The sequence below is a fragment of the Eufriesea mexicana genome, unplaced genomic scaffold (assembly GCF_001483705.2).
Source record: "Eufriesea mexicana isolate 0111107269 unplaced genomic scaffold, ASM148370v2 scaffold572, whole genome shotgun sequence".
NCBI lineage: Eukaryota > Metazoa > Arthropoda > Insecta > Hymenoptera > Apidae > Eufriesea > Eufriesea mexicana.
Window position 1 is genome coordinate 57,343 of NW_016908738.1, and position 13,366 is coordinate 70,708.

The 13,366-nt window shown below is 33.7% G+C and overlaps 2 protein-coding genes across 3 annotated transcripts in view; one reads left to right on the top strand and one right to left on the bottom strand.

The window, feature by feature from the left end:
• Nucleotides 1-526: 526 nt before the first annotated feature.
• LOC108545879 (DDB1- and CUL4-associated factor 11) lies at nt 527-4,338 on the bottom strand. 2 transcript variants are annotated; one of them, XM_017897692.1, is made up of 11 exons: nt 4,170-4,338; nt 3,621-3,726; nt 3,279-3,525; nt 3,042-3,188; nt 2,786-2,967; nt 2,631-2,723; nt 2,299-2,545; nt 2,054-2,209; nt 1,800-1,906; nt 1,626-1,724; nt 527-1,462 (listed from the first exon to the last, which is right to left on the bottom strand). In XM_017897692.1, exons 1-11 carry the CDS (start codon nt 4,253-4,255, stop codon nt 1,412-1,414), a joined length of 1,521 nt encoding a protein of 506 aa, XP_017753181.1. In that variant the 5' UTR covers nt 4,256-4,338; the 3' UTR covers nt 527-1,411. The 2 variants fall into 2 exon arrangements, with proteins under 2 accessions (XP_017753181.1, XP_017753179.1); XM_017897690.1 differs by having other exon boundaries at nt 527-1,724.
• A 2,163-nt stretch (nt 4,339-6,501) lies between these two features.
• bma (SCY1-like protein bma) overlaps nt 6,502-13,366 on the top strand; it is a 7,717-nt gene continuing 852 nt past the window's right edge. The window contains exons 1-17 of the mRNA XM_017897656.1: nt 6,502-6,692; nt 7,899-8,455; nt 8,549-8,683; nt 8,838-9,059; nt 9,195-9,315; nt 9,388-9,471; nt 9,580-9,725; nt 9,934-10,064; nt 10,139-10,253; nt 10,342-10,487; nt 10,518-10,689; nt 10,813-11,053; nt 11,363-11,531; nt 11,723-11,904; nt 11,986-12,036; nt 12,128-12,366; nt 12,752-13,020. Of these exons, the coding sequence (XP_017753145.1) occupies nt 8,303-8,455; nt 8,549-8,683; nt 8,838-9,059; nt 9,195-9,315; nt 9,388-9,471; nt 9,580-9,725; nt 9,934-10,064; nt 10,139-10,253; nt 10,342-10,487; nt 10,518-10,689; nt 10,813-11,053; nt 11,363-11,531; nt 11,723-11,904; nt 11,986-12,036; nt 12,128-12,366; nt 12,752-13,006 (2,562 nt within the window). The 5' untranslated portion in view covers nt 6,502-6,692; nt 7,899-8,302 and the 3' untranslated portion in view covers nt 13,007-13,020. The remainder of the gene's footprint in view (nt 6,693-7,898; nt 8,456-8,548; nt 8,684-8,837; nt 9,060-9,194; nt 9,316-9,387; nt 9,472-9,579; nt 9,726-9,933; nt 10,065-10,138; nt 10,254-10,341; nt 10,488-10,517; nt 10,690-10,812; nt 11,054-11,362; nt 11,532-11,722; nt 11,905-11,985; nt 12,037-12,127; nt 12,367-12,751; nt 13,021-13,366) is intronic.

The window sequence follows — 13,366 nt, forward strand, 5'->3', positions numbered from 1 at the left end:
ATATAAAAATAAAATAAAATGGAAAGAATAGTCAGAATAATCAGATAATAAGGTGGAAAAACCTTATTCGATTCAAATACTTCAAATACAATACGATGCTACTGCTTTATTGTTTCATTAAACTTGTTAAATAATATTTCCTTCTTAAAATTCACGATATTCGTCAAATATCATTGTCAAATTCAATACGATACTTTTTACATAATTTAAGTCTATGCGATCAAATCGTGTAAATCTATAAATAAAATTTGTACAATATCAGCAATGAAATAACAAATATTTACTCTTCTTTTCAAATGAGCATCCTTACCTTCATCCTTTTTAATTTTCCAATTTATTGTTTCTTTTGTAAGAAAATCATACGAAATCAAATTTTCTCGATGATTCTGTATAGGACTGGATGATCGCTGTAAATGTGATTACCGAAAATTAAAACTTTAATATTATTTTCTAGTAATTTATTAGTATACATGTTTAATATAACATTAGGTATTTCTCTCTCTCTCTCTCTCTCTCTCTCTCTCTCTCTCTCTCTCTCTTTCTGTGCGCGCGCGTATACATACGTGTACCCGTTATGTATTCGTGAATGTATGTGCGCGCACGTGTGTATGCAATGCTTTTATGTATTTATGTACATTTTTGGAAATTTGTAAGCAACATTTAAACATACCTAATAATATATGTACATTGAAAAATGTACAGAATAACATCATCTTCGCGTTTGGTCAATATGAAAATGAGCGTTGTAAAAACCGTAATGCTCTCTTACGTTTTCTTACACTATATTCTTCATTCTCAGCTATCGTTCATATCCTCTTAATATTCGCAAAAGTATACACATTTATATTCATACGTGGAATTATACGTAAATAATAATATTTTTTTCAGGGCTTAATCGAAAATATTCTTCCCTTCGAGTTTCTAAAGTAGAACAATGAGACCCAAAGAGATAGCTAGATAAACAGATAACATGGGAAGAGAAATGGAGATGCAACCTAAAGAAGGAAACGTAAAGGAGATGTAGCAAGAAGATGGTGGAAAAACCAATAATGACAGCAAAAAGAGGAAGAATAGATAGATGAAGAAAAAACTTTGTTTCGTATTGCTAAAAATAAAACACACATACACAAGCGCACGCATATGTGTATACCCTTCTGATGTGTTACCCACTTCGCAATACAAAATATAATAACGCACTACCCCTCCAATTGTATTTAATATGCAAAAAATCGGTAAATATCAGATAACAACAAATTTGGTTTCAAGAGAATGGGTTATATAGATTATGTTCTTATACCTGCGACATTATTCTTATAAATATGCATTCAGTTTTGATGTATAAACCAGAATGGCAACACTGATTCTGTAGAGGTGTGTGTATTCAATGAAAACTCAGTCTTGTAGAAAAAAGTTAGTCTCTTGAATTTCGATGAATAACAGCCACCGATACAAAATTGTCCTTCTGCAAACACTAAGCATTAACTTTTTCCCTCGTAGGAACAAAAAGCATCAATTTCTCGGAACATTCCGTTTCTTATTTAAAATCTAGGAGGCTCGAGTGCTGCGAGGCGAGCTTCTGCTGCTTGCTTGGCACTGTGAGCAACTATTATTTGACGTATTCTTACAGCAGGCGGTGTTGAGTCCTCATCGCTTTCGTCTTCCGAGTCGGAAGTCGAAATTGTAGTCTTTTCAGAGTACAGCCAACGAACAATTTCACCATCCCACTATAACACATTATTTTCTTCTCATTGTGAATCCATTTAAATATTTTCAATAATAAATTGTAACATAATACTTACGGATGTAGAAACAATTTCCTGATGAAATGGATGCCAACTAACGTCACGTACACAACCCTGGTGTCCTACTAAACTACTAACTATCCTACCGGTTAACACGTCATATACTGAAATCGAATAAAAATTATGTGTTGTCTTTTAAATTTAACGCGAATCGGAAAAATATTATTCATTTGAAAAAAATAATACTATATAAGTTGCATTACATACAATGTTATATTTAAATCATACTAAGGAAAAATATGAAAACTTACTTATTACTCGTCCTGCGGCACATCCAGTATAGATATATCTTTGGCCGGTATTAGACGAAGGTGAAAAATGACAACGTATTAAAGTTTGAAGAACAGAGTGACCACGATAAGTCATAATACTAGTATCACCTTCCAACATATTTTTCGGTTTGTGCACTGTAATAGAAAGATAAATTTCTATGCATGACCGATATGTTTAATAGGATACTTTATATTAAAATGTTATTGATTTGATCGTTACTAACGGCGCTTTGGTACTCGTTGCCATCGGTAATCCCAGTTTTGATTTGCAACAGCTTTACGTGTATTTTGTTCACCTTTCTGATCAGAAAATGCACGCACATCCCATAATTTAATCGTTTGATCTTTACTATTGGTAATTAAATACCGACCATCACCGCGTGGATCGATATACGTAATACCATCCATATGGCCAGCTAATACTCCAACAGGATGTGGGTCACTTTCATTCCAAGTTCTTCTATCCCAAACCTAAGCAACTCATAAATCAAGAAGGAATAAATTGATACGCATGTGCATGTGCACATGTCATTTCATTTCATAACTGTATAATCACCTTACAAAGGCCATCATCACCAGCACTGTACAGAATTTGAGAAGTATTATCCGCAAAGGCAACTGTATTTACATCATTATTATGGCCATCAATCTACAAAATATTAATAGGTAATAAGTCAGTGGGCACTAAATATGAAAATGATGTGTACATACTTTAGAAGCACGTCTGTGACATTCTCTATCATAGACATAAAGGAAACCATCATTTGCTCCGCATAAAATTTCTCTACCATCACTGGAAAATACAAGGGAAAATACGCAAAATCTTCTATGCTCTGGACAGAGTGATAATGAAACTTGCGAATTTGAATCTCCACGAATGGGACATAGATATACTGAAAGAGAAAGAGAAAAGGAAAAAAATTCATAATTAATCTGTATCATTTCCAATGGTATACTATACACTTACAACATTCAGACCAACTGGAATAAACAATATAATTATGATCAGGGCTAAATGCTGTGTCCAAGATGCTCCACCCCACGTCTAATGCGGGGATCACGTTGAATAATGTAAACTTCGCACCGTGTGTTTGATAAAGACGTAAATATTTGTCTGTCAAAATGTATAACATTGAAATAAATCAAACGAAATAAATTTCTAATAAGTAGTTATACTTTATACGCAAACAATTTTACTACTTGCCTTGAGTGGCTGTTAAGAAAAATCTCCCATCTTTGGAATAAGAACCACAGAACGCTTTGGTATCATATCTAGTAAGTCGAAAACTCCTATTTGGTAAATAATTGCTACTAATTCTGCACCTTTCTCCTGTACTAAAGTTGGGACCTAAAGCTCTTCTTTGAATCATCGATGTTACAGAAAGATTGTGTTTATACCTGTTATCTATTAATCCACATGCCTGTTTTGTAACATGACTTATATCATTCTCCTATAAAAAAAGAAAAAGAAAAAAAGAAAGAAAAAAGAGGAAATAACAATATATATAAATAATGTATTTTTTGTGTATGTTTATAAATAACGAACATTTAGTCTGGACATATTTGGCACAGACGTAATTTTCGGAGGTTGTGAATTAGCAGCATATTCTTCGTCCGAGTCATCATGATCCGAGGATAGTATAAGGCGACCGCTGCAATATTAGAATAGAGAATATTAATTTTGATTTCTACAACGATACAACGATGCAATTGTCAAAGGAAAGTAAGAAAAATAAGATTGGGTTATTGAAAGAGAAAAATTAGATTTGAATTTGAATATCTTAGTATTTTAATAAATCAAAAAGGATAAACTGAAAGGGAGTGACTTCCTTAAAAAAGAGACGAATGTTTACTTAAAGAAATCTAATTATTGCATAAATACTATAATACATAATAACAAAAAATTATACGAAGAGGTTAGAATTCCTTCTATTCTCACTTATTCGTTTGTTCTTTTTCTCTCTCATTCTTTCACCTCCTTCTTTCTTTTCAACTTCAACGTACATTTCAGCTCTTTCTATCAAAGGAGATACGTGTACACATGTTCATAGGAAAGATACACAATATTAAATCTTTTGCATATGAAACAACAAACCTGCGTATCATATACTGCAAAACAGCAGCAAGTCCTGGATTGTATTCGATATCCATATCCATATCCCGCGAATTAATGCCACCCATGCACTGAGCAAACGAATCTTATTTACCGTGTAAAAGCAAACAAGGAAAATGTCCAAGGGTTGATGGCGTTAGTGCAGTGACTATGACAGTTGAAACAGACGATGACAGGAACGAAGAGAGCGCGTGAGAACTTGCGCGCGAAGAGGGGAGAGGAAAATGGATCGAGATATCTAATTGTAAGTTAGAATGTGTACGAAATCTTGTTATTAGAAAAATAATAAACGGAAATAGCGACTGTAACGATAATGTTTCAATTAGAAATTCATTAGGTAGATAAATGAAAGAAAGCAAGAAAGAATACAAGAGAGAAAGGGGGAAAAAATGCGCTTAAAATGCAGCTAAATATTATTTTTAAATATTGAAATTCCGTTCTTAACATGGTAACTTGGAACGTAACTTAGAACAAATAAAAAAATTGTAAAAAATTAACAGTTATATGTTAAATGTATTAACGAGATTTTAAAATATCTTTAATAAAAAAAGATGAAAATTGTAAGTAAATTGTTCATCGAATTTCAAGATAGAAGATAAAAAAAAGAAATAAAGCAAGCTTTGAAATATTTTAATAATTTTGGTCCTTTATAAAGATATTTAGAATCTATGGACAATCAATGTATACGATAAGATAAATACGTATTGTAAAATAATATCACTGGTAAATGAAAGAAGTCGGAAAATCTAATGTTTTCAAGATTGTTGTATAAAAATTTAAGCAAATACTTAATTTGTAAATATATCATAAATTAAATAGAAACATCATCAATGTCATAAATGTCATAACATACAGATCGACAGGTACAGAAAACGACATTTGTGTTTGAAAAATGGTTAAGGAAGGATGTTGATGAACATTAGTTAAAAATGTGTTGTTGAACATTTTATTGCATACAGTTTATCTTTTATACGCATTGAAATATGCTTAAAGCATAGTTAATCCTTGATTAATGTTCGTCTGCTCGTTTAATATTACTTGTACTATATCGATGGAGTCTTAAATGCTCAGTTGGTAAACGCGGCAATTTCAATTCGATATTTTAACTAATAATATTTTTTTGCATAGATGAAAAGAAGAAATATTTTGATAATTGACAAATGATATTGTTCTTCTTTTTTTTTTTTTGATAAAAATATTCAAAAATGTTTGATTGGTAATGGAATATAGATTTACAGTTGTACAATTGATGAAAAAAGACCTTTAAAAATAAGTACATACATATAACGTATATTTTTAAGTACACAACTATGTATATGTGGAACTTTATGGTATACAATATATTATACATTTTATGTATACATATAACGTATAATGTATAATATATAATATACATACATAGACGCGTGTGTATGTTTATACAATACTACTTGGACTTATTTTCACTCTCGTCTCTCCTTTCTGATCCATTTCTTTAAACTTTGTTGCTTCCTCCTTCTGTTTTTCTGTTCTACATATTTAAATTATAATTTATAATTTATAATTCGTAACTCATAAACTAGAATAGGGTAATTCCTACTGTCTAGTCAATTTTCCCGACCTTCGGATCAAGATATGACAGCTTCTAACTGAGATCTTCGGTCTACTGTCCCATGACCTACAGCCGAGACCTATAATTTCTAGGTAAAAGCCTATACCCTGGCCAGAGCCGGAACCAAGCTGGAGCCGAGGTCGTAGCCAAAGCCATAGCTGGGATCGGAGGGCGCGCATGCGTCTTTTTGCTATTTCCTTGCGACTTCCTCGCTGTCCCATCGAATGTCGACGTTAATTCACACAACGGTGTCATTGAGAACAAGAAAGAGGTTGAAAACGAAGACGATATTTACGTTGTTAACAGTCTTGACAAAAACGTCACGTTACACCATTATTACTATTAACAATTTATCACGAAGGCGAAGACAAAAAGGAGAAGAAATATTGGAATCAGAACAGAAACAGAAATACGTACAAGGACATGGAATGAGGCTGGAATTGAGGTAGGGAAGGGGCAGAACAAGGGAGATGGGCAAAGATAGGCATAGCGATATAAACGTATACAAGGATAGCAACAGCAACAATAGCAACAATAACATTGTTGAAGAATACATTGACAGCAGCGAGTAAGAGTTAACAACCTCTACAACGAAGAAAACAAAAAACAGAGTAATAAAAATATAAAATAAATAGTGAAAAGAAGAATAGTCATTTGAATGGTAAAAGAAATTGCAAATATTGCTGGTGATATGCATAAAGTAATAGGACATAAAAAGACAATTTGACCACTAGGAGAAGTGTTAATCACGCGTCGATCGCGCTCGACTGTTTCTTTGGATTCCTCACGCGATCCTAAACGACGCGCGCGTGCTCCGAACCATCGCGCATCGCGCATTACACTTCTTTCAGTTTCTTCATGCTTATAGTGTGCTACTATACGCTGTAGAAGATTCTCGTTTTCGACGGCAACAGGTAAGCCATTCCGAAATTTCAGATATCTTGTTTTTTCCTCTCTGTTTTCGGGAAACTTTTTTTCCGCTTCACCCCTCCACTCGTTTTCCAACCTATCCTTTTTCCTATTTTAACTGTCCCTATTTCTTTTCCTACTTTTTCCATACTTCCCGCACTTTAGTTAATTTACGATTCTATTATTATCGTGTAACTTACTTAACGATATGTTAATCCAATAACGGCTAATAATTTGTATACATTTATTTAACAAATGAAAAACTGCTATTTAAATCTTTAAATAATTAGACCACCAATACGCGGATCATACTCGAATCGATCGAATTTCCTCGCTAACCTGTGCTAGATGAATCGAGTCTTAATTGACCATACTAATTTGAATGGATAATGTATTGTAGATGGTACGAAACATTCTTGAACTTGTTACTTGGAATATCGTTGATGAAAATTTAAGCTACGTCGACAATTACAATTGACATGTATTTAGTATTTTTATTCGTGATTTTCAGGTGATAAATTCTAGATTTTAAATCTTTCGGAACTAAACAAATAAATATAGACATTATTTTAATATTATTGAGAAAAATTGCAAATAATGTATTGTTTCCTTACATCGTATAATATTATTCATATTATATCATATTATACGACCGATACGAACTTTTTCGTGTTTTTTTTTATAAAAGTACAACATACTAAGAATTGTGTTGGAAGATTATTAAACCTAGTGGATATTTTTCGAATTTGTTTCATATTCTAACCCAAGCAAAATTGTTCGACATCAATATTACAATTACTTATGGTTTTCGTGGATCAGTAGTAGTATCATGTTGACAGTTACATTTATAAAAAACAAGGAAAGACGCGTAAACGTATCGTTTGTGCTTTTTCCTTGTTAGGAAAAAATATAAAACGAGTGAATTAATATTCTTGTGGAGAAACTGTATTTCATGATGAAAAATTGTTTCTACCTTTGACAGTTATTTCTAATTCGAGCATGTTCAAATGAATGGAAGAATATACATATATTTAGTTTTAATCATACGACGAGTTAAAATGAACCGATCTCATGGTATGCGATTCTATCCTATTCAATCCGGTCCGATCCGATCCGATCCGATCCGATCCGATCCGATCCGATCCTATCCGATTCGATTCGATTCGATTCGATTCGATTTATTCTTTGAGTTATACTTATTCGTTGTGCAGCATGTATACAAGATTGCCTACGGAGGTACGAGGTGGTAAATCGATAAGGAGTTGCGTAAGGAGAAGAAGAGAAAGTAGAGCCATGAAATGATTTCTCGAGAAAGAGGAAATAAAACTCAAGAGGGAGATTGAGAAAAGTTTTGACATTTGAATATTTGTTATTGAACATCGATCTTTGCACGACAACAATAACCGATTAAATTACTTCTGTTATCGATTTTGAGCCGTTATTATGACAACAATGTGTCAGTTTAAGAAATCGTTTGTGCTTAATCGTGTAGCAGGTGTATCCGTGAGAAAACAATTGAAAGGAGCCGATTGAAAGGGAAGCAAGTTGTGCAATTAAAGAAACGAGACGATTGAAGGTGATTCGATGAACACTGAGGATTAACGGAAGCGTCGTTATGTTTGCAAAGTCAAAAAGCAGTGGCTCGACACCGAGCATTTTACTTCCGACTCCTCTTCAAAATTTGTACGAGGTTGGCAAACAAGCGGCTACGGCAGGTCCTGAAAACGCCTGGCGTATATACGACGGATATACGAAAACGGATCGAAAGGTAAGATCCTAAATTATAGGATCCCTAGGCTTCTAATTACCTTAAATTTCTCTTAGATATGTTTCTAAATTTTTCTTGCTTCTTTTATTTTAGGAAGTTTCTATATTCTTCTTCGACAAAAGGTCGGTTGATAAGCTTCACAAACCAAAGCGGAAGGAAACCGTCACCGAAATTTTACGAAACGGAGCACGACAAATGGAACTGTTGTCTCATCCGAAAATACTACAAGTAAAATTTATGATTTTCCTTTCTAGTCGTCATTATCGTTATCATCGTCATGAACGACCCACCTCCTTTTACCTTCTGTCGTGTAGTCTTTTTTCATGTACGAAGAATGGTCGTTTTTTAATATATATATCTGAATATATATCTATACATATAGGCATATAAGGTCGAGGAATGCGCTGATAGTTTGGCATTCGTTTCGGAGCCGGTTCTAGCTAGCCTTGCGAACGTTTTGGCATATCAAGAACAACGAGCAAATAACGTTGGCCAATCATCGAGTAACGTAATGAAACAAACTTCTTCGATCGCAAGTCATCGTGCTACTTATGTGAAAGAGTACGAGTTACTCGATATCGAGATCAAATATGGATTACTGCAGGTGAGAGACACGACTTATTAATTTTATAATATGTAAATTCGTTTGGGTTAAATCCTATTTCATATCCTTTGATTTCAGGTTCTACTTTTTGATCCTGTTTCTTACTTCTTATTTCGTCCTTTGTTTTCTTTTCAGATTGCGGAGGCTTTGCTTTTTTTTCATGAAAGCTGCAAATTTCTTCACAGAAACGTTTGTCCTGCAAGCATTATAATTACCAAAAGAGGCACTTGGAAATTATCAGGCCTCGAATTTATCGGTGAGTCATGAATTCTAAATCTTCATTGAAATTATGTCTTGTCAATTATGAAAGGTTTCCTTCTTTTCGTAGAAAAAGTTAACGAAGTACCGATGATATCACAACCTTGGACTAACCGTATGCCAAAAATGACACAACCAAATCTTGATTACATAGGTAAGGATATAGAAAAATGTTTTTCAATTATTAAATCTTTGGACCTTGTTCCTTTTTCCTTCGATAATTCTTATTTCGCTAAGTATTTGGAACATGTTTATGCTACAGCTCCGGAAGTGCAGCAAAAGAAACTGGTTGGTTTCTACAGCGATATGTATAGCTTCGGTATGACGATATGCGCGATATTTAATCAAGGACGTTCATTGATTCAAGCAAACCATAATTGTTCCGAGTACTTGAAACAACTAGAAAACGTAAGTAATCGTACAACAACGAGATTTACAATGAGGAAATTCCTAACAAAAGATACGGAAGATGTGCATTTTCCTTTGCGTTCGTTTTATAGTACAATATTACTATATATGCACAATTTTCATAAAATCTTCGTACATTCTTTCAGAATTTTTTCTATTCTAACAATCATTAAATTTTGCTCTTTTTTTGTTTCGGCTGTAACCAAAGCTTGAAGAGCAAGTTCGTGCGATACTACCATTAATTCCTCTTCCACTTCGAGAGGTTGTTTCTCGACTTTTACACGTTGATACAGAAATGAGACCACCCATCGACGTTTTGCCAAGAATGAAATATTTTAAGTATGTAATGTTTATAGAAATATTCATGATCATTTATACAACTGTCCTATACAAAATCTGCTGCGATTTTCCAGAGATCCACCTGTGTACGCTCTTCAATTTCTGGATGTTAATAAGATGAAAAGTGTATTACAGAAAGAGCATTTCTATACGACTACTTTGAAAGGAGCATTTCCTTACATACCAAGAGTAATCCATATATTCATATGTGTATATATATAATCTAATAAATGATATCGACCTACACGATAAAAAGATATTACATTTAAATTTATAGAAACTTTGGTACCAACATATCTGGACGTATTTGGAAACCGAGTTAGAAAGTCAAGAAGTTCAATCGGCTGTATTACAACCAGTACTTTACATTGTACAAAACAGTACACAAGAAGAGTACGATCAAATTGTATTTCCACCGTTACGGTATGTATAGCAGAAGTAAAAAGGAAAAAGTAATATTTTTCTATCTCTTTCTCATTCGCATGTTATGCCGTGTCGTACCAGAACGGTCACGTTATTGGAAAACTTGCATTTAATACTGAAAAAAACATCTCGAGAATATGTGGAGAGTGAGATACTTCCGATGTTATACACATCATTTGAAAATTCAACTACTCAAGTACAGGTACGTTATTTAATAGATATGTATTAAATGATGAATAAAACGATACGTAAAGTAATAGAAAAGAATTTAAATGGGATATGGAAGAGTAATGTTTATACGCTGAAGAAAAACAATAATTCGTAGACTGCAGCGTTCGTAGCTGTATCAAACGTAATTGAATACATAGATGATGAAGCCGTTCGGAATATCGTACTGCCAAAACTACTACAAGCTTTTGAAAAAAATTTGGTAGACTCTCGAATACTTATGAACGTTATTCCCTGCATTTTAAACCGGCTAGAAAAACAAAAAATCATCGATTGCATTTTGCCGTTGTTGTTCAATGTAAAACTTCAAGAACCGGAGATAATCGTTCGGGTTGTAAGTGAGTATAATGGTAACATTACATTATGATTATTTTATGCTATACGTCATGTAAATACATTGACCAGTCAACCAAAATTTTAAGATGATTGTTATAAAGAACACGAAGATATATTATTTCGTTTGATTATGTGATAAAGAATGCACACGATACCGATACATGTATAATATAAATCTAAAACAGCAACTATCCTAAAACTTTCGAACGGAGGTGTATGTACACACACATATAATCGTCACTAATTGAGACTTGAATCGTTGTTGCTAATGAATCGATACTGGGGATGGGGTTACAATTCGATTCCAACAGAAATTTACAGATTGATGTTAACCGACAAGAAGTATGGACTTTCTGTGAGCTGGATGGCGACTCGAGCAATGCCTTCTTTACTACCTCATACTATCAACCTCGCACTAAACCTTGAACAGTTTGAGATGCTCCACAAAGTGTTACAAGATATGCTGAAACACATAGAAAGGTAAAGCGTTTGTTACAGATTTTTCCTACAATTTTAATTATTAAATTTTATAAAACTACGAATAATAAAAATTGCATTTTTTTACGTTTTTTTTTTATTATATTCTTTCTTCCTTCATTTTTCTAACATTTTCTGTGCTTTCATTTTTGTTGTTTGTTTGTTTGTTTGTCTTTCTTTCTCGGTTCGAACAGAAATCAGAGGAATCAATTGACTCTGGACAATTTATCGTTCTCGAGCCCAGAACGTTATCGAAGCTTACGGCATCAACATAGCACGGATAATATGTATGTTGCACCCTTCAATATACCAAACTTACGTATCGAACAACGTAAAACTTCTTCGGCTGAAGATATGGCTAGGAAGAATAGTAGTAGTAAGAATGTTACTATTAAAAAAACAAGTATACAACGAATTGCAAGTCACAAATAATTTATAACTTATTTATTTCTTGTAGATTCAATGTCAACAACAGTCTCGGCTGAAAACATGGCGAGAAAAAACTTCTGTACGCATAGTGTTACTATTTTTCCTTTTTTTCTGTAAAATGAGGACTTTATTCTAATCTGTATATCGTATTTTATTATTATTTTAATTAGTTACCTTGAGATGGTTCTCATCTTCAAACAACGATAATAGTAATTTCCTGAAAGTGGCGAATACTATTGCAAGTAGGCGATTGTCGGAGAACACTCTGATGACACCGAAAATCCACGTAGCACCATCCTGTGAGAGTTCTCCAGGCGTTACACCCAGTGATGGATTTCTAATACGTCGTCATTCGACTACTGGTCCACAAGACCGACGCGGATCGAGCATAAATTTATCACCTCCTTTGGTATCGTATCTTCTACGTTTTTTATGCTTGTTTACTTTTTTACGCGTTCGATTCGTTGTTTTATAAGATTATTGTGTGAAAGAGGCATCAATGGTTGATCAAGATAAAATTTGGAGAGGTGGTAGAAACAGAGAAATGAAACTTAAAACTAAAATTTTCCCTCCCCTTCACATTTCACCTCGATCGACCTTTCGAAACTATAGGTTAATCGAATATTAGATGAGTAAAGTACTAAAACAATAGAGGTAACTGAAAAGAAGCGACAAAAGTTAGGTCAAGGGTTTCCGTTCATATAAACAACGGATCGACCGAAGAGATATATAGAAAAATGGGGAACAGAAGGAAAACGAAGGTGAAAAAACTGACGTTCTCCTAAATTCAATAGGGTGGGGGTATACCGATTACCAGTAGCAGCGTGCCATACTTGGTTAGCCCGAGCATGAATAGCATACGTGGCTCGAGGTGTCCGTCCATCTCCTCGACATCCTCTCAGCAAGGGGCCGGATGGTTACAGCAGGTTGGCTCCAACATGGTAAGACAACAACCCCCCATCTGCCTCAACCTCAATGGACCATCACCACCACCACAACCACCAACACTTTCTCCATTACTCCAGCTACCGGGACAGTCTTTCCACTGATCCTCCGTTACAGTGTAAGGATATTCACCAGCTTATCCGATGTCGCCAATGCTCTCTTTTCTGTTCCTTAGTAATACGAAGTTTTCATAACTCATAACTTGATAACATTAGTCGTTTCCGCATTACTTTGTTTCTCTTTATTCAAAAATGAAAAGAAGAAAAAGCAAGAAAAGAAACGGAAGGAAGTAAATAATAACGTATTTAGAATTTCGACCTTATAGTTACAATGAAATGAACATTGTTCATCGTGAATACACTACGGCCAATTTATTGGTAACAAAAAAATATATATTTATATATTATATATAAAATATATAAAAATATATATAATATATATATATATATATATCTTACCCTTAT